The sequence below is a fragment of the Rhincodon typus genome, chromosome 13 (assembly GCF_021869965.1).
Source record: "Rhincodon typus isolate 14 chromosome 13, sRhiTyp1.1, whole genome shotgun sequence".
Lineage (NCBI taxonomy): Eukaryota > Metazoa > Chordata > Chondrichthyes > Orectolobiformes > Rhincodontidae > Rhincodon > Rhincodon typus.
This window is the reverse complement of record NC_063344.1, coordinates 6,815,733-6,835,016: the sequence shown is the minus strand read 5'-3', so window position 1 is coordinate 6,835,016 and position 19,284 is coordinate 6,815,733. Positions and strand designations below refer to the sequence as shown.

The window sequence follows — 19,284 nt, the reverse complement described above, 5'->3', positions numbered from 1 at the left end:
GGAAACTAAGTTCGATCCCAGCCTTGGGTGACTGTCTGTGTGGAGTTTGCACATTCTCCCTGTGTCTGTGTGGTTTCCTTCCAAGTGCTCCAGTTTCCCCTCTCAGTCCAAAGATGTGCAGTTTAGTTGGATTGGCCATATTAGATTGCCCATAGTGTCCAGGGATGTGCAAGCTAAGTGGGTTAGCCATGGGAAATGCAGGGTTACAGGGATGGGGTGATTCTGGGTGGCATACTCTTCAGAGGTGTTGTGTGAACTTGATGGGATGAATGGCCTGCTTCCAAACTGTAGGGATTCTATGATTCTCCACAGAGTGCCTTTTGGCTTGGTATCAAATTTCTCTCAGAATGCCTTTCTCAAGCATCTTGGGGCTTACTACAAATGCTAAAGGTGCAATTAAAGACAAGATGTTGATGCTATTTTTCTTGAGAAGAAAACACCAGAGAAAGGTGTCTCTTTATTGTTGCTCGCCCTTTCATTTACATTGCAATTTCCTCTTGCATTTATTTTATAAAAAAGATTAACCTTTTGATTCTGTCACAGGTAGACCAGCTTCTGGTTCATCAGCAGGTGGAGTTGTTGGAAGGTATGTTGGAATAAAAGTTCAAGATGTGAATTCAGCTTCGGATGAGAGCAGTTCAGCTCAACATGCTGCCTGACTTTCTTTTCACTTGCCTAATTCCAAATCATGTAACACGGCTTGAAGTATTGTCTCGTAGCTAGAACTCTCGCAGGAGAACGTAGATGGATTTAAGACATTTGCCTTTATCAGTCATGGCATAGGTTATAAGAGCCGGGAGGTCTTTTTGGAGCTGTACAGAGCCTTGATCAGGTCACAGCTGGAGTACTGTATGCAGTTCTGGTCACTGCACTATAGGGAGGATGTGATTACGTTGGAGAAGGTGCAGATTAGATTCACTAGGATGTTGCCTGGGATGGAGCAGTTTAGCTGTGAAGAGAGGTTGGATAAGCTTACGTTGTTCTTGTTCGAGCAGAGAAGGCCGAGGGGACCTGATAGAGGTGTATAAGATGATGAGGGGCATGGACAAGGTGAATAGAAGCTATCAGTTCCCTTTAGTTGAAGGGTCAGTAAGAAGGGGCATTATTTTAAGGTGAAATGCAGCTGGCTTAAAGGGGATGTGAGGAAAACTGTTTTCACCCAGAGGGTGGTGGTGGGCGTTGGGGGGTGGGTGTGGAGGTGGTGGTCTGGAATGCATTGTCTGGGAGGGTAGTTGAGGTAGGAAAACTCACAACCCTTTATAAAATACTTAGGTGAGCACTTGAAGTGTCATAACATTCAACACTATGGGCCTAGTAAAGGGAAGTGGAATGAGTATATACAGAATTGGTGCAGACTGAATGGGATAAAGGGCCTCCTCTATATTCAATTATTCTAAATACAGTGTCTCATCCTATTAACAAAGTAATGATTGTGAACCCTTGCCCTTTGCTCTGTGTTGGTTTGTTAAACCCTGCAAACTTTTAAAACGATGTGGCCTGAACATGAGGTAACAAGATGTAGAGCTGGAGGAACAGGAAAGCTGACGTTTCGGGTCGGGACCCTTCTTCAAAAATGGGGGAGGAGAAGGGGGCTCTGAAATAAATGGAGAGGTGGAGGGTTGCGGTGATAGCGGGTAGGTAGTGGTGGGGATTGGTCGGTGAAAACCAAAAGAACTGTGGATGCTGTAAATCAGGAACAAAAACAAAGTTGCTGGAAAAGCTCAGCAGGTCTGGCAGCACCTGTGGAGAAGAAAACAGGGTTAACGTTTCGGGCCCAGTGACCCTTCCTCCGAACCGGTGGTCAGTGATCCTGTCTGGCCTGCTGTGTTCCTCCAGCTCCACGCTGTGTTATCTCAGACTCCAGCATCGGCAGTTCTTACAATCCCTGGCCTGAACACGAGCCGCCCAGTCCTCTCACTCGCTTTGTCCTGGACTGAGGGCTTTGTGTTTTCCTGAAATTATACTCCTTATCATTGGCCCAAGAGTGTGCATTAAAGTCAACTTTGCTAATCTCCCAATTTTTTCACCGTTACGGTTGCTTTAGTCTTAACGGGATTTGAGACCAACAACAAATATCAGATTAAGAACAGTCTTGGCCAACTGGTCTACTTTGCTGCTGAAGAAAATGACTTCTGCAATCGAAATTGCTGTGGAAACCTACGTTCCTTTGACATGAAGATCCTTGACAACTTAGGACAGGAAGTGATAAATCTGTACCGTCCCTTGAGATGTGCCGGATGCTGTTGCCCATGCTGTTTGCAGGAGGTGAGTGACAAGTCCTGGACACAATTACTTCAGCTGTCGACATTCTATAAGCTCCATCTCTTCCAACCTATTCATTCCCATGGCATTACTCATGGATAAAGCGAAAATAAATAGTCTTCTCTGCTTTGCACTGCTCCTGTTTCAGTCCTACATTAGATGTTCTTCGGCTTTTGTTTGTCCCCCTTTTTTTTTAAACCAGCCAAGTACTAAACTATTGTAGTCTCTGCACCTCATCCTCAAACCCTTTGTCCCCTCAATGTTTCCCTAATTTCAGCCTTCTCAAATTAATCTCTTTAACCAGGCTAAAGACTAAATCCGTGTACTTTCCTACCAAAGGCTTCACCAACTCAGAGGTAGGAAGGTGTCAGTGGATCCTGCCCCGCCCCCTTCGGCCCTTTTAAGTGACCTCCCCCTGCCACCAAACCTGCCACTAGAGAGGGCATTAAATTCCATCCTCCCTCTCTATCAGTCTCAATATCTCGATCTCTTAACTCTGCCTCTCTTTCTCTTGTTATTGTCTGTCTGTGTCTCTCTCTCTCTCACTATCTTTCTCTTGCTTTGTGTTAAGTAATTTTTATCTTTGTTTCTTTCTTTCTGCCTTTCTTTTTCTTCATCTCTCTGCCTCTCCCTATCTGTCTCTTTCTCCCTGTCATTGTCTTTCTATCTTCTGCTCTCTCTCTGTCTTCCTATATGTCTATGTCCCTCTTATCTTATTAATGCTCTAATTCATGCTCATCTTTTTTTCTTTTCTCTTTGTCCCTCTCTCTCATACTGTCTTGCTGTTGCTGTGTGTGTGGTACTCCTTATGTTTGTTTCTTTCTCCTTGTCTTTCTGTCTCCCGTGTTGTCTCTCTTTTTGTCTTAATCTCTCTGCCTCTCCCTGTTGAAATAACTCCACAGAGACCAGTATCCCAATGCCAAATTGTCCTTTATTTACATGTGGCGAGTCCTTAACACTGGACCAGCTTCCTCACAGAGGAACCTCTGTGACTCCTGTTTATATCCGTAAGCCAGGGCTCCCTGATTGGGGCTGTTAATCTGGTCCAATCGGGGAATTTATTTTCTATGAGGGTCACCTGGCTGACCTTGTTACAGTTGCTACACCTCTTTCTTTTTCTGTGTTTGTCCCTCTGTCTTCTGCTCCCTTTCTCTGTTTTCTTGTATGTCTTTGTCTGTCTCATTTATCATAATATCTCTCAAATTTTAACTTTTGGTTTCTTTTTCTAATTTATTACCATGATTTTGTACTTTTGAATTTCTGTACGGACTTTTTATTTCTTTATTTTTCTAAAGTTTTTTGCTCCTAAGAATTTGTACTTAGATACCTTAGTATGTAAGATGGCGCCATAAGTGGCAACTTGTAAACGTTTCACTGTACTCTTCTAAGTATGTAACAGTAAAGCTAATTTAATTCAATTCAATTCAAATTAGTGCTGGCCATTTTCACTTTTTGGCCTCTCTCTCTCTTGCCTTCAACTTTCTGTTGTTGGTCAGTATAAAGTAAAAGTTATCATTCAAAATTAAAACAGCTTCTATTCTTAATTCATTGATGTATCTTTCCCATTTTCGCTGGCTTTAATTCATGCCTTCCGCCAATGCAGCTTTTTGATGACCATCTTGTGAGGATTATATATTTTCTATTGTGCAATTTCTTCACAGATGGAAGTGAAGGCTCCACCAGGTGAGCCAATTGGATATGTTGTCCAAACGTGGGATCTATGTCTGCCAAAATTCACCATTCAAAATGATAAGAAGGAGCCTGTACTGAAGATTATTGGTCCTTGCTGTATCTGCAACTGTTGTAATGATATTGATTTTAAGGTACTCTTCTTATATCTTATGAAATTCTTCAGCTTCCTGATAAGTTTGTAAATTGCATCAGTTTTGTAGAGATGTGGTGATCCTGCTTCACCCAGCCCACAGGAAAACTCTTAATTGTTCTTTTGACAATCACTTGTAAATAATTTACATGACCCTTTTCTTTTTGCCGTTTGTTCTGTACTTATTTTTAGAAAATCAGCCCTGGACAAGGAGAAGACATATGAATAGGAGCACATGCTAATGGGAGTGATTATAAATCAGTTTGATTTAGAATCATTCAAGAATAACAAAGCAGAGACCAAGAGTAAAAGCTTTAAATCTGAAAAAAACTAGCTTGCGTAGGAGTGGCACAGTGGCTGAGTGGTTAGTTTTTCCATGCAGTGGTTAGAGTCATAGAGTTGTACAACATGGAAACAGACCCTTCGGTCCAACTCGTCCATGCTGACCAGATACCCTAAATAAATCTAGTTCCATTTGCCAACATTTGGCCCCTATCCTTCTAAATCGTTCCTATTCACGTACCCATCTGGATGCCTTTCACCACTTCATCTGGCAGCTCATTCCATACACGCACTACCCTCTGTGTGAAAACGTTGCCCCTTAGGTCCCTTTTAAATCTTTCCCCTCTCACCTTAAACCTATGCCCTCTAGTTTTGGAGTCCCCTACCCTGGGGAAAAGACCTTGGCTATTCACCCTATCCACACCCCTCATAATTTTATAAATCTCTATAAGTCACCCCAAAAATAGCCCCAGCCTATTCAGCCTCTCCCTTTAGTTCAAACCCTCCAATCCCATCAACATCCTTCTAAATCTTTTCCAAACTTTTTCTAGTTTCACAACACCCTTCCTATAGCAGAGAGATCAGAATTGCATGCAGCATTCCAATAATGGCCTAACCAATGTCCTGTACAGCCACAACATGACTTCCCAACTCTTTACTCAATGCACTGACCAATGGAAGCCATTACACCAAACACCTTCTTCACTGTCCTGTCTGCTTGCAACTCCACTTTCAAGGAAGTATAAACCTGTAGTCCAAGGTCTGTTTGTTCAGCAACACTCCCCAGAACCTTACCATTAAGTGTACAAGTCCTGCCCTGATTTGCCTTTCCAAAATGCAGCACCTCACATTTATCTAAATTAAACTCCATCTGCCACTCCTCAGCCCATTGGCCCATCTGATCAAGGTCCCATTGTACTCTGAGATAACCTTCCTCGCTGTCCACTACACCTCCAAGTTTGGTGTAATTTGCAAACTTACGGATTATATCTCCTATACTCACATCCAAATCATTTTTATAAGTGATGAAAAGCAGTGGAACCAGCACCCAGCAGTTCATTACTCTCTGCAAGCCAAAATTGACAAGAAAGTTCAATGGATTCATGATATCCTACTGCTGTTTGTACATCAAGCATACTTTGTCTCATGCAGTTTCATAGAATCCTGACAGTGTGGAAGCATGTCATTTGGCCCATTGAATCTACACTGACCTTCTGAAGAGCAGCCCACCCAGAATCAACCCCTCTACCCTATCCCTGTAACGCTGCATTTCCCATGGCTAATCCACCTATTCTGCACATCTCTGAACACTAGGGGCAATTTAGCATGGCTAATCCAATTAACCTGCACATCTTTGTGGGAGGAAACTGGAGCACCTGGAGGAAACCCACACAGACACAGGGAGAATGTGCAAACTCCACACAGACAGTAGACAAACAGGAGGCTGGAAAAACACAGCAACCGCACAGGGAGCTGTAGATAAAGAGAGGGCAGCTCTCCCTACCCCTACATCTAGTCCTGAAGAAGGGTAATACCCATAACGTTGACTTCTCCTTTCTTGCCACTGTGTAAATTTCTTAGAAGCCTTGATAGGGCAACTGTTGAAAGAATGGGGCAGTAGGAACTGCAGGTGCTGGAGAATCTGAGATAACAAGGTGTAAAGCTGGATGAACACAGGCCAGGCAGCATCAGAGGAGCAGGAAAGCTGACGTTTCGGGAAGGGTCTAGGCCTGCTTGTGTTTATCCAGCTCTACACTTTGTTATCTCTGTTGAAAGAATGGAATATCTTGAACTAGCGGTGATAGTCTGAGGAAGAAATCTCCAACTGAGATGATGAGAAATGTATTCACCCAGAAGCGAGTGAATCATTCTCTATCCTCAATGGTTGGTGATGCCAAGTCATTGAATATATTCAAGACTGAGATTGAATATTAAGATAGTCAGAGGACATGGGGATTGAACAGAAAGTTCAGGTAAAAGAGCAGCTGTCATCTTTTGAGTGTCTGAGGAGACTCAAGGTATCATATGGGTAACTTCTGCTCATAGGACACAGAAATACTGCTGGCTAGTGCCCCTGTAAGGGGTCAGTGGAATGCCAATACATTTAAACTTAATGTTTTATTGTCTTGTTATAGGTTACTAATCTTGATGAAAGTGAAACAGTTGGTAAAATCTCAAAGCAGTGGACTGGACTCGCAAGAGAAGCTTTCACAGATGCCACTAACTTTGGGATCCAGTTCCCCATGGATTTGGATGTTAAGATTAAAGCAGTTATGCTGGGTGCCTGTTTTCTCATTGTAAGTATTAATTGTATCAAAGTGCAGCATGTTGTGGGTGCATCAGTATCTGTGGGAGCACTTACCTCATATTGAACTATATGATCACAACCTCCAGTGTTTGGATTACGGAGTTCTGACCATCTATTACAGAAACCTATATTCCTGCTTTTACTACCTCTAGACTTGAGCATTCCAGCACACTTCTCCAGTCAGATCCTACCTTTCAGCCCCTAAAAACTTCAGCTGATCCCAAACTCTGCTGTCTGTTTTTGAACTTGCTTGCCCACCTAACTTCCCAGTGCTCACTGAACTGCGTTGTCTCCCAGCTAAGCAAGGCGTGATTTTAAAATTTTTGTCTTGATGTTCAAATTACTCCAAGCCCTTGTCCATCAGCACAGTGTCTCAGTGGTTAGCGCTGCTGCCTCACAGCACCAAGGACCTGGGTTCGATTCCAGCCTCAGGCAACTGTCTGTGTGGAGTTTGCACATTGTCACTGTTTCTGTGCGGGTTTCCTCCTACAGTCCAAAGGTGAGTAGGTTAGGGTGGATTGGCCATGCTAAAGTGTCCCATGATGTGCAGGCTAGGTGGCTTAGCCCTGGGAAATGCTGGGTTACAGGGTAGGGAGGTGGTCAGGGTGAGATCAGTGGACTGAATGGCCTGCTCTTGCACTGTAGGGATTCTATGATCCTAATTATTGCAACTTCCTCCAATCCAGCAACCCACCAAACCTGAGCTTCTCCAATCCTGGTCTCTTGTTCATCCTTGATTGTACCAATTGTCAAGAGTTGAAACTCTGGAATTCCTTTCATGTCTACAGCTTCCAGTCCTCCTTAAAGACCTTCCTTCGAACCTACCTTTTAGCCAAACATCTCCCTGGTCTGAAAATAAAATAAAGAACTGTGGATGCTAGAAACAAAAGCAGAAATTGCTGGAAAACCTCAGCAGAGCTGGCAGTATCTGTGGGGAGAGAGCAGAGTTAATGTTTCAGGTCCAGTGACCCTTCTTCAGGACTCTGAACCTGAAGTGTTAACTGAAGACCTGCCGAGTTCTTCCATCAATTTGTGTCTTTTTTTTTAATCTCCTGATCTGGCTTGGTGTCAAATTTTATTTGACAACACTGCTGTGAAGTGCCTTGGGGAATATTATCCTGTCATAAGCGATGTATAAATATGAATTGCTGCTGATTGTGTTTGTTTGAAGCCGAGAAAATGTTTTATGCCTGATTTAGCACCCAGAATAGTGACTGGGTGGTCTTTACAATAGATTTAGATCTGAGAAGGAAAGTTGATTATTTTGAACCACTCTGTAAGATTATTTTTCAACAATCTATTAAGCCATGAAAAATGGAACTTCATTATTCTGCACCATGTATAGAATCAGACTTGCTGCTACCATGAAATGGGATTTTGACTAGATTTCCTAGCAGCTGTACTGGTATAGCATTTGATGCATTTATCCCAAACTGACTAAGAGTAAAATCTAATTATTGTGTAATTTCTACCATTTAATGTTGATTGCAATGGCCAGTAGTATGCTGCTGAATGCATGCTCCAATCTGAGTCAGAAAATTAGGTTTATGTTTCACTCCAGGGAGTAGAGGGTATGATCTCAACTGATAATGCAGTGCAGCACCAAGGCTGCATTTTTTTTTTCCATTTCTTCATGTAATGTGAGTGTTGCAGAGCACTAATTGCCCATCTCTAAACAATAATTGACAGACGTCTCCATTTGCCTCACTCTTTGGGTTAGGCTGAGGCATTAAACTGAGGCCTAGCCACCTTAGAGTCATAGAGCTGTACAGCATGGAAACAGACCCTTCAGTCCAACTCATCCACGCTGACCAGATATCCTAAATTAATCCAGTCACATTTGGCAGTATTTGGCCCATATCCCTCTAAACCCTTCCTATTCATATACACATCCAGATGCCTTTTAAATGTTGTCATTGTACCGGCCTCCATCACTTCCTTAGCACCTCATTCTGCACCCGTGTCATCCTCTGTGTGAAAAAGTTGCCCCTTACGTCCTTTTTAAATCTTTCTTCTCCTCTCACCTAAAACCTATGCCCTCTAGTTTTGGACTCCCCTGCCCTGGGAAAAAGACCTTGTCTATTCACCCTATCCATGCCCTTCATGATTTTATAAAGCACTATAAGCCTCTGAACCTTCAGGGAGAATAGCCCCAGCCTATTTAGCCTCTCCCTATACCTCAAACCCTTCAACCCTGGCAACATCCTTGTAAATCTTTTCAAGTTTGACAACATCTTTCCGAAAGCAGGGAGACCAGAATTGCATGCAGCATTCCAAAAGTGGCCTAACCAATGTCCTGTACAACTGCAACATGACCTCCCAACTCCTATACACAATGCACTGACCAATAAAGGCAAGCGTACCAAACGCCGCCTTCAGCACCCTGTCTACCTGTGACTCCACATGCAAGTCTCTTTGTTTGGCAACACTGCTTTCTTATCACTATGGCATCTTTTGCAGCCTCCTGGTTTTCAAAAGAACAAAGGAGTAGTGTTTTCCAGGTGAGCTTGGCAATGTTTGTGTCCTAGCGGAAAATCTCAGCAACACTGGGGTTAACACCTATGCATCCGCATCCCCACTTTTTCTGTCAATCCTCTGCACCCTGGGAGTAGGGTGCCCTCATGTAACTAGGCTCAAGGCACTATATAAATGCAAGTTGTTGCCCCATGGTTAAAATGTCAGAAAAATCCACCCTAATATTTCTCTAACCAATGCAGTTTATTGTGTAAAGGCACAGAGGTGGAAAGAACAGAAAACATTATGTTGCAAAAGCAATCCACTTGAGCCCAGCCTCAGTCTAACGTTCATTATCATAATGAAATGGTTTTGTAATGTGAGTGACTGCATGCATCATTAAAGGATTACCTTGTTAGTGGACCCAAACGCAGGGAGAGTGCACTGTCAGTACGAAATGCTGTTGCAAATCGAAAGCACTGTCAGCTTAAATCAGCCTCGTCTGTTGTTTTATTAGGATCCTGATAATCTAATGAAAGATGGATTTTTATTACCACATAGGGCAGCAGAGTGGGTCAGTGGTTAGCACTGTTGCCTCTCAGATCCAGCAGCCTGGCTTCGATTCCACCCTCGGGTGACCGTCTGTGTGGAGTTTGCGCATCATCCCGTGTCTGCGTGGGTTTCCTCCCACAGTCCAAAAGATGTGCAGGTTAGGTGGGTGGCCCATGCTAAATTGCCCGTAGTGCCCAGGGATGTGGAGGTTCGGAGGTTTAGCCATGGAAAATGCAGGGATATAGGGTGGTCTGTGTGGGATGCTCTTTGGAAGGTTGCTGTGGACTCGATGGGTCAAATGGCCTGCTTCCACACTGGTGGGGATTCTAAATCAATGAAGATAGATCTCCACTGGGACTTGTAATGAATGTTTGATGTAATGTAATGAACAGTTTCCTCCCACAGTTCAAAGATGTGCAGGCTGGGTGGATTAGCCATGGAAAATGCAGAGTTACAGAGATAGGTGGGGGGTCTGGGTGGGATGTTCTTCGGAGGGTTAGTTTGGACTTGATGGGCTATATGTCAGTTTCAGTTGGAGTTCTAAAGCAAGCGAATTCCAGTCCGCATGACATTATTGGCAGAGAGCATGGTAGTTTATGGATTTTTTTTCTGTCATTCTTGTTTCTTCTGGAAGCTAGCATTGGAGTTATGTTTATACAACGGATGTGACATCACTGAGTGCCATTTCATTTTTGTTGAAGTTAATTTGTTTAGTTGGAATGTAGTCCAGTATTGTACTGACATCACTCAGTTTTTCAAAAGAAATTAAACCAAAACCTCTGCAACAAAGAGACAATGGAATGTGCAGTGAATTAAAGGTTAAGAGTTTTAATGTTCACATACCACTGGGCCAAGCAGTTGCAGTATGGTTACACCACTGTTATCTACCCGGCAATGTGGAGAATTTCCCAGGTACGCTGGCCCACAGAATGCATGAGAAATCCAAAGCCACCAATTACCACCCATCAGTTTATTCTCAATCAACAGCCAAGCGGTGGAAGGGGTTGTCTCACAGTGCTATCAAGAGGCACTTACTCAACAATGACCTGCTCACTGATGCTCATTTTCAGTCCCTCCCCCAGACCAATCCAGTCTGCTCCTGATTTTATTGCAACCTTGGTACAATCATGGACTACAGAGTTGGTCTCGGAGAAATGATAGCGATTGTCTTTAACATCAAGGCAGCATTTCACTCTGTGTGGCATCAAGGAGCCCTGTAAAGACTGGAGTCAATAAGAATCAGGGATCTTGTACATAGGAAGATGCACTACATCCACAAGCCTCCACCGACGCTCAGTCGCAGCAGTGTGTACTATCTACAAGATGCACTGCAGAAATTCACCAAAGATCCCCAGACAGCCCCTTCCAAACCCACGACCACTTCCATCCAGAGGGACAAGGATAGCAGATATCTGGGAACACCATCACCTCCAAGTCCCCCTCCAAGCCACTCATCATCCTGACTTGGAAATATATCGCCGTTCCTTCACTGTCGCTGGGTCAAAATCCTGGAATTCCATTCTACACAGTATAATAACAAATCTACTCCCCAGTCAGTGATTTTCCCTGCACTCATGTCTTGGGTGGTTTGTAACATCACTCCGCACTGCGGGTCTGCCCCTCTATCCACGCCTTTTATCCTCTCCCACTCACCTGTCACTCTGCAGCAACCTTTTACCCAAACAACTTCATTTCCTGTCTGCCCCGAATTCTCAGTTTAAAATAAATTCCCAGTTAGATGCACTTGGTCTCTGTCTCACACAGATTACATCTCCCTCACACTCGCTACGTTTCCCTGGGGTAGCACACTGGAAATCAAGCCCCACTATTCCCAGAATCATCACAAAAGTTAAAGATTCTTAAAGCTGTGAAAAATTCCTCGAGGTACCTGTCTTTCAGACCCAGGTGGTCAGAAAGCAGGGACTAGTTTCTGAACTTAACAGTAATTAGTCTTTATCACATAGAGACACAGAAGCAGGAGTAGGCCATTCAGCCCTTCAAACCAGCTCCACCATTCAATATGATCCTGGCTGATAATCTAACTCAGTCTCCCATTCTCACTTTCTCCCCATATTCTTAGTTCCTTTATTCCCAAGTACTACATCCAACTCCCTTCTTGAAATCTTATGTTTTGGCCTTGACAGCTTTCTGTGGTAGTGAATTCCACAGGTTCACCACTCTCTGGATGGAGAAGTTGCTTCTCATCTCAGTCCTAAATGGTTTACCCCTTATCTTTAGTCTGTGACCCCTGTCCCAAGGAAATAGACTCTTGCTCCGGGTAGGCATATAACTCCACCAGTTAAAACTCAAACCCTGCCCCCGCCAGCCCCCATCTCAACTCCCCTGTGCACACACACTGAGGCAGACATAGACAGGCACAAAAACAAATGGGTGTTATGGGACATGTAAGGCACTTCAGTGGTCCCTGTCCACAAGGTTCACTGAGAGAATCCTGTTATTGTTTGAAATGCTGTTTTTGACTTTCCTTTTCCCAAATGCCTTCAATTGTTTGTAGGACTGTTCATACTTACAAAGGTCTTTGACTGAGCAATTAAAACTCACAGCTTACAGCGACTGGAAAGGGTAAATAGCCTAGCTATCTTCAGGCTTCAGTTGCTTTTGCCACAGAGAACATGGACAGTTCCCGTCTTTGCAGATGTCTGATTTGCTTCTCCCAAACATCCACGTCCCGGTTGACCCAGGAGCCTGGGAGCCAATCACATCATCGTTGGCAGGCAAAAAGCCTTTGTCATCAATAACTGAGAACTAGTCCAATCAGCTCCTTGTTGCTTGCCAAAACTCCATTGGCCCCTTGGTTCCAGCCCGTCTGCAAACTAGGCTTCTGCTACCGTTTGACCAAGCAGCTGTGTAAACAATGCTTACAATGAGTGACAGCCTACTTGCTTTTAAAACAAAATTGCCAGCAGTCCTTTCACGTGTTTAAAACAGTCCTTTTCCCATTTTAGTGTACAATCAAAATAGAAAGAAGTAAATAAATACCATCTTTACTCTCATTGAACGGTTTAAAAACTCCTTTTTTGTGTAGGCAAAGTCAGAAGTTACACAGCACCAGGTTATAGTCCAACTGGTTCATTTGAAATCACAAGTTTTCAGAATACTGTTGTGTGATTTCAAATGAACCTATTGGACTATAACCTGGTGTTGTGTAACTTCCAACATTGTCCACCTGAGTCCAACAGGAGCACCTCCCCATCACTGCTATATTCTTTATGTAGAGCTTTGATGAGTCACTTATTAGTTTCATTTCCCTTTTCAGTAGAACATAGAACATAGAACAGTACAGCACAGTACAGGCCCTTCGGCCCAAGATGTTGTGCTGACCTATTATCCCACTAAGATCAATCTACCCTGCATACCGTACATTTTACTATCTCCGTGTCCCTATCCAAGAGTCACTCAAAAGTAATCAACCCCTCTTCCAGACAAGGGATGTGACTTACAGCAGCCATTTAGAAATTATTTATCAGGTGCTTTCTGAATCATAGAAGCTGAAGTAGTTTAATTGCAAACCAGGAATCTGTGGCAATGCAAGCAATTTGATTTAGCATCCAGAAGTGCTGTGTTTAAGTGCCCTGTCTAATGAACTCTTTAATGTCAGCTTCAAATTGGGTGTTGTCCTGGGAGTGATTTAAATGCTTCTCTTAACCATTTTAAGATGCTTTCATAGCAGTTACTTCATTTTTTTTAAGCAATCACAAGCCCATATGCTTCTTTCCAGGGGACCTTAATAATGGTGAACTGTGCTCATGTTACTGATTTCCTTTTATATACTTGACCAACAGTCTATATAAAACATGTTGTGTTACTCTTCCTGAAAACAAAAGCCATGACCCTGTGTCATCAGAGCTTATGTAAGGCAAGTCTACTGTGACCACCAAGCTCCACATTGCCAAATATGAACAACAGAAACATTGAATTATCTAGGATTATTGTACTGAGAGCTCATCAGCACCATTTACAGCTGAGAGCTGCTTCAATTTATGATCCTGGAGCAGGAGTTGGCCATTCAGCCCCTCAAGCCTCCTCCGCCATTTAATATGATCAGGGCTGATCTCATCTCAGCCTCAGCTCTGCTTTCCTGCCTGCTGTCCATAACCCATCAACCCATCACTAATTAAAGTTCTGTCCTTGAATTTATTCAATGTCCCAGCATCCACCACACTCTGGGAAAGCGAGTTGCACAGATTCAGAATACTTTGAGAGAAGTAATTTCTCCTCTACTCTATTTTAAATCTATGCCCATCCACCCCCAACCAGCCTAAAACAATGACCTCAAATTATGGCTTTGATATAAAGAAGGACAAAAAGGTACAGTAAAGTCACCATAGTCTGGCCAGACCATTAGGCTGCTCCCTTGCTGAGGAGAGAACAACTGGTAATGGTTTAACCTGAGGGTCACCACATCTCAGGCTGAGAGAGAGATAGAGAAGGAAAGGTTTTGGTGGTAACCTCAGCCAGTGCAGGAATTGAAGCCACATTGTTGGCATCACCCTACATCACAACCTGAGGTAACTGATCCCCTCCAAAGAAAGCATTGGAACAAATCGTCAAAACAATACTGTATAATCGTCACATCAAAATCTATTTGCTGAATCTCAGTCATTGATGTTATTCACAGACAGCATTTATGAACAATGCATCTTGCTGGGAGTACTATCGTTTTCATTTAGAATGATAGTGTTAGACATATGGACCAAGAATGAGTGGGCAGACACCTGAGGTATCAGCCATGTTTGGCAGTGGGACTATCACTTGTCAAGACCTATACTGAATGTAGCCATTGTGGAACACTGTGAATCTCAGATCCTGCACACAAAAGGGGGAATGTAATGCCCTGCAAACCCAGGATTGTTTTAGGAGGGAGTTCAGTGCACGAACATGGAAATGGCAGGAAAGGTGTCTGATGGAGTGCCAGTTGCTTTCTTGATACCCATACACCCCACCAGCCCATTCCCAACTAACTCAGGGGTGTGAAAGGTACAGACTGGGTGGTGGTCCAGGGTGGGTCTGAGTGTCTATCCAACACACCCTCTCCTCTGGGGCTACTATATCTCCTGCAATCTGGCACCACTGTGTCTGGTAGTGTTTCTGGAAGTGAAGTGTTGCTTGCTATCTGATTGGCCTGCTGGTAGCCAGGTAAGTCCCTGAATGATTGGGATCTTGATGTATCGGGCCACAAGTAGAGTTGTTACTGGCTGGTGGAAGGGGCTTCTGTTACACCCATTAAACTCAGCTCAAATTCACAAAGCTCTTTGAGGATCTGAGCTCCAAACCATATATTATTCCCTACTTGCTTGGAATGAGTGCAGTTTCAACCATACTGAAGAAGCTTGACACCATCCAGGTCAGAGCAGACTGCTTGATTGGCACTACATCCACAAGCATCCACTCCCTTCATCACTGATGCTCGGTAGCAGCAGTGTGTACTATCTACAAGATGCACTGCAGAAATTCACCATAGATCCTTATACAGCACCTTCCAAACTCTCAACCATTTCCATATAGAAGGACAAGGGCAGCAGATACATGGGAACACCACCACCTCCAAGTTCCCCTCCAAGCCCCTCACCGTCCTGACTTAGAAATACATTGCCGTTCCTTCACTGTCGCTGGGTGAAAATCCTGGAATTCCCTCCCTAATGGCATTGTGGGTCAACCCACAGCACATGGACTGTAGCGGTTCAAGAAGGCAGCTCACCCCCACCTTCTCAAGGGGCAACTTGAAGAAGCAATAAATGTGGTCACTAATGCTCACATCCCATGATTTGATTTGATTTATTGTAGCACATTTGCTTGAGTACAGCGAAAAGTTTTGTTTTGCGAGCAGTACAGGCAGATCACAGCAAACAAGGACAGAGAGATCATAGGGTGCTTAGACAGAGCGAGGCATACAAGGTTACACTGCACAGGAGAAGCACAAAGCAAGATCAACATTAGCAAGATCAATATTATTTGAAGTTAGAGAGTCCATTCATCAGTCTAATAATGACAGGGAATAAGCTGTTCTTGAGCCTGTTGGTGCGTGTATTCAAGCTTCTGTAACTTCTGCCTGACAGAAAAGTGAAGTTTAAGTAAAAAGCAGTTGTTTCAGAGACTCTAAAGGGCAGAAATGCTATCTGGTGGAAGAAGATGAAAATACTGTATTTTGTTTTCCATAAAAGAGCTAATCAATCAGCTGTTGAAAGATTTGACCAAAATGGTCATTTTAATTCAGGTGCAATTCCCTTCCTGGCTATCCCTTCTCTAAGGATTCTTTAATCCAGAGATGTAAACAGCCATTGACATGCTGCTGGAAGTCAAATTTCGGCATCTGCTGGCTTTTCCAGGATGTTGTGACCAATGTCCCTCAAGAAATTTTGACATTTCAATATAAGCTGCGATTGAGACTTGTGTGCAGTCAGCCCAAGTAAACAGAATGTAGCAACACCAGGCTGAAAACACATTATCGACCCAATGTGTTCACCACTGGTTAGAATGCTGTTTTGTGCTGATGTGCTGTTTCACTGTGGGGAAGTATTAATTTACCATCACTGCTAAACTGCAATCTTTGAAGATTGTTGAGCTTCCATGCTGGAACATTTCAGAATGAGCCCCACTTTGGAACAATTGGAAGCAGGTACCAAGCCACGTTATTGCAAAACTTCACTTCACACCACCAACTTTCATAGTCTCTGAAGCAACTGCATTTTCTTTTTACTCTTGGGATCTGGGTGTTGCTGGCTGGACCAGCATTTATTGCCCATCCCTAGTTGCCCTTGAGAAGGTGGTGAGCTGCTTTCTTGAGCTGCTGCAGTCCCCATTCTGTAAGTTGGCCCACAATGCTGTGAGGAGGGTATTCCAGGATTTTGACCCAGCATTAGTGAAGGAACAGCAATCTACACAATGAAGCTTAGTTATAAATATGTGGTAAGAAAATATTGAAGTTTATAAGTGCAGCAATAAATCACACGCTTCAAGCAACAACCTGTATTCAGTTCTATTAGAAACTTTGTCATGACATCGTTGAGATAAAATGGACAAGATTGAAGAATGTAGTTATTTCTGTTGACTTATCTTCAGGATTCTTGTTCAATTTCCTTTTATTAATGAGGATTGTCAAAGTCTTCTCTGGAAGTATGGCCACTTTCAACTAATTAATTAGATACATATCACAATGTAAATGATTCTGCACACTTTGTGTGAGTACTTCTATTTAGAAATGTACAGCAATTCAAGTCAGTTGCATTTAACAACTTGTTTTGTTTTTCAGGATTACGTGTTCTTTGAGAGAAATGAATGAACAAGGATCTGACTATGGAACTATCTCTTGTAAGTAGATATACACAACATTACTGCTCTGTCCTAATTATGGCATCTGTGTTCCATCTGTGCTACAACAACTGTACTAATGGGTTTCTTTCTGATTATACACAGAGATTGAAACCAATAAAAGATTGTTAAAGGACATTTTAACTCTTCCACCTTCACTGAAGATGCACTAATGATGGCTCTTCTTCATGGTTTAAACCATGCTGAAATGTTGCTAACATGCAAAGTTACTTGATATTGAACCTACTGGACTTCCAAAGGCTGTGACGTCTTTGACTGATGCTGAAAGGAGTAATAATTTTAGATGCAGTGCAAATGCTTGAGCTGCTACATCTTTTCTGCTTAAAGGACAACCAATTTTTCTGTTTGTGGACTGAAATGGACTTAAGTTAGTACAAGTGAGTAACCTGCATAATAATGGATTGCTGTCTCCCTTGACATGTTGTTTCCACTGGGCACACCCCACAGGCAATGCTCCTCAGCAGGAGTGGGAAAGCTAAAAACATATCCTGGAATTCTATACCTGGTGGAAAGTTTATCTGTTTGAGAAAAAAGATGTGACGCACACAACAGAACTCTCGCTTTCCAGCTATTCCAAACAAAAAAGAAAGAAGTATTGCAGAATGTCATTCAGGGAACCAATTTGCGATAGAATATAACATATATTTTTGAATAGCATAATTCATTTAGAATACAGTATATTTTCAAACAATAATATATATCTGCACAGTCTCTGATCAAATGTGCAAATGTTGTTTATGAACAGAAGTCTTTTGTTTACTCCAACGGTTAATAGAACTTGTGAGAAATTGACTTTCTGTACTGAATATTCCTCTATTACATCAAGATGTCATTAAATCAATAAATACAGTAGTTGTGTTTTTATTATGGCAATTATGTTTTCAGAGAAATTCCGTGGCCCTTGAACAAGTTCTTCATTTAGTGGCAATGCACTTGCATAAACAGTGGCTTTTGTATTTGTGGAGTTACTGATGTGGTTAATGCACATCTCCATGTGTAAACAATTTCCATTTAATTAGTGTTCTCCACACATTCTGCCTAAGCAGAAACTGCACATACTAGCCAGTTTAAATTCCCAAAGTTGATGGAAGCACCGTAGTTCACACTACCTTGAAAACAAGCCCATGTTTGAATAAATGTGGCATCAATGAGCCCCAGCAAAACTGCAGTCATTGGGAATCAGGGATGCAAACTCTCCACTGGTTGGAGTAACAGCTGGGACAGAGGAAAGTGGTTGTAGTTATTCGTCATTAATCTTCTCAGCTTCAGGACATCTTTGCAGGAGTCCCTGAAAGTAGTGTGCTCATCCAAGCAAACACGGAGAGCATTGGAGAAACTCAGCAGGTCTGGCAGAATCTGTGGAGGGAGAAATGTTTTGAGTCTGGTATGACTTCTTTAGAAGTGCATCTGCCATATTTTGTTTTTGTCTTAATGCACTTGCTCAACCATTTTCGGCTGCTTCATCAATGACCTTCCCTCTCTCATAAGCTCAGAGTGAGGATGTTTACCGATGATTGCACAATGTTCAGCACCATTCATTGGTTGGACCAGCAGTTATTGCCCATCCCTAATTGCCCAGATGGCTTTTTAAGAGTCAACCACATTGCTGTGGGTCTGGAGTTACATGTAGGCCATACCAGGTAAGGAGGGCAGATTTTCTTCCCTAAAGGATATTAATGAACCAGGTGAGTTTTTCCAACAATTGATAATGGATTCATGGTCATCATTAGACTCTTAATTCCAGATGTTTGTTGAATTCAAATTCCACCATCTGCCGCAGCAGGATTTGAACCTAGGACATAACCTAGGTCTCTGGGTTAATAGTTTAGCGTTAATACCACTAGGACATCGCCACCATTTATGAATCTTCAGATACTGGAACAGCCCATGTTCAAATGCAACAAGATCTGGACCATATCCGGACTTAGGCTAAAAATAACGAGTAACATTTCTACCATACAACTGCCAAACAATGACCATCACCCCAACAAGAGATTCTAAACATTCCCTTGGTCATTCAAAAGCTTTACCTTCACTGAATCCCCCACCATCAACGTTCTGGAGAGTACCATTCACTAAAATCTCACTGGACTAGCTATATAAATACTATGGCTACAACAGCAGGTCAGAGGCTAGAAATACTGTAGCGAGTAATTCATCTCCTGACTCCCCAAAGCCTGTCCAGTATCTACAAGGCACAAGTCAGGAATGTAAGGTGGACAAACAGGGGGCTGGAAGAACACAGCAAGCCAGG

The 19,284-nt window shown here is 42.9% G+C and overlaps 1 protein-coding gene across 1 annotated transcript; it reads left to right on the top strand.

Annotated features, from left to right (window-relative positions):
- The first annotated feature begins 454 nt into the window (after positions 1-454).
- LOC109931762 (phospholipid scramblase 1-like) lies at positions 455-17,879 on the top strand. Its single transcript, XM_048604156.1, has 6 exons — positions 455-586; positions 2,045-2,265; positions 3,924-4,085; positions 6,502-6,663; positions 16,951-17,009; positions 17,115-17,879. The coding sequence occupies exons 2-5, from the start codon at positions 2,173-2,175 to the stop codon at positions 16,978-16,980; spliced, it is 447 nt and encodes a 148-aa protein (XP_048460113.1). The 5' UTR covers positions 455-586; positions 2,045-2,172; the 3' UTR covers positions 16,981-17,009; positions 17,115-17,879.
- The last annotated feature ends 1,405 nt before the right edge of the window (positions 17,880-19,284 follow it).

What these genes read in the sequence shown, in the direction of transcription:
- LOC109931762 (XM_048604156.1), top strand. Translation starts at nt 2,173, where the DNA reads ATGAAGATCCTTGACAACTTAGGACAGGAAGTGATAAATCTGTACCGT. An exon ending in GTAATGATATTGATTTTAAG is followed by an intron (nt 4,086 to 6,501) that starts GTACTCTTCTTA and finishes GTCTTGTTATAG; the next exon opens with GTTACTAATCTTGATGAAAG. An exon ending in TGGGTGCCTGTTTTCTCATT is followed by an intron (nt 6,664 to 16,950) that starts GTAAGTATTAAT and finishes TTTGTTTTTCAG; the next exon opens with GATTACGTGTTCTTTGAGAG.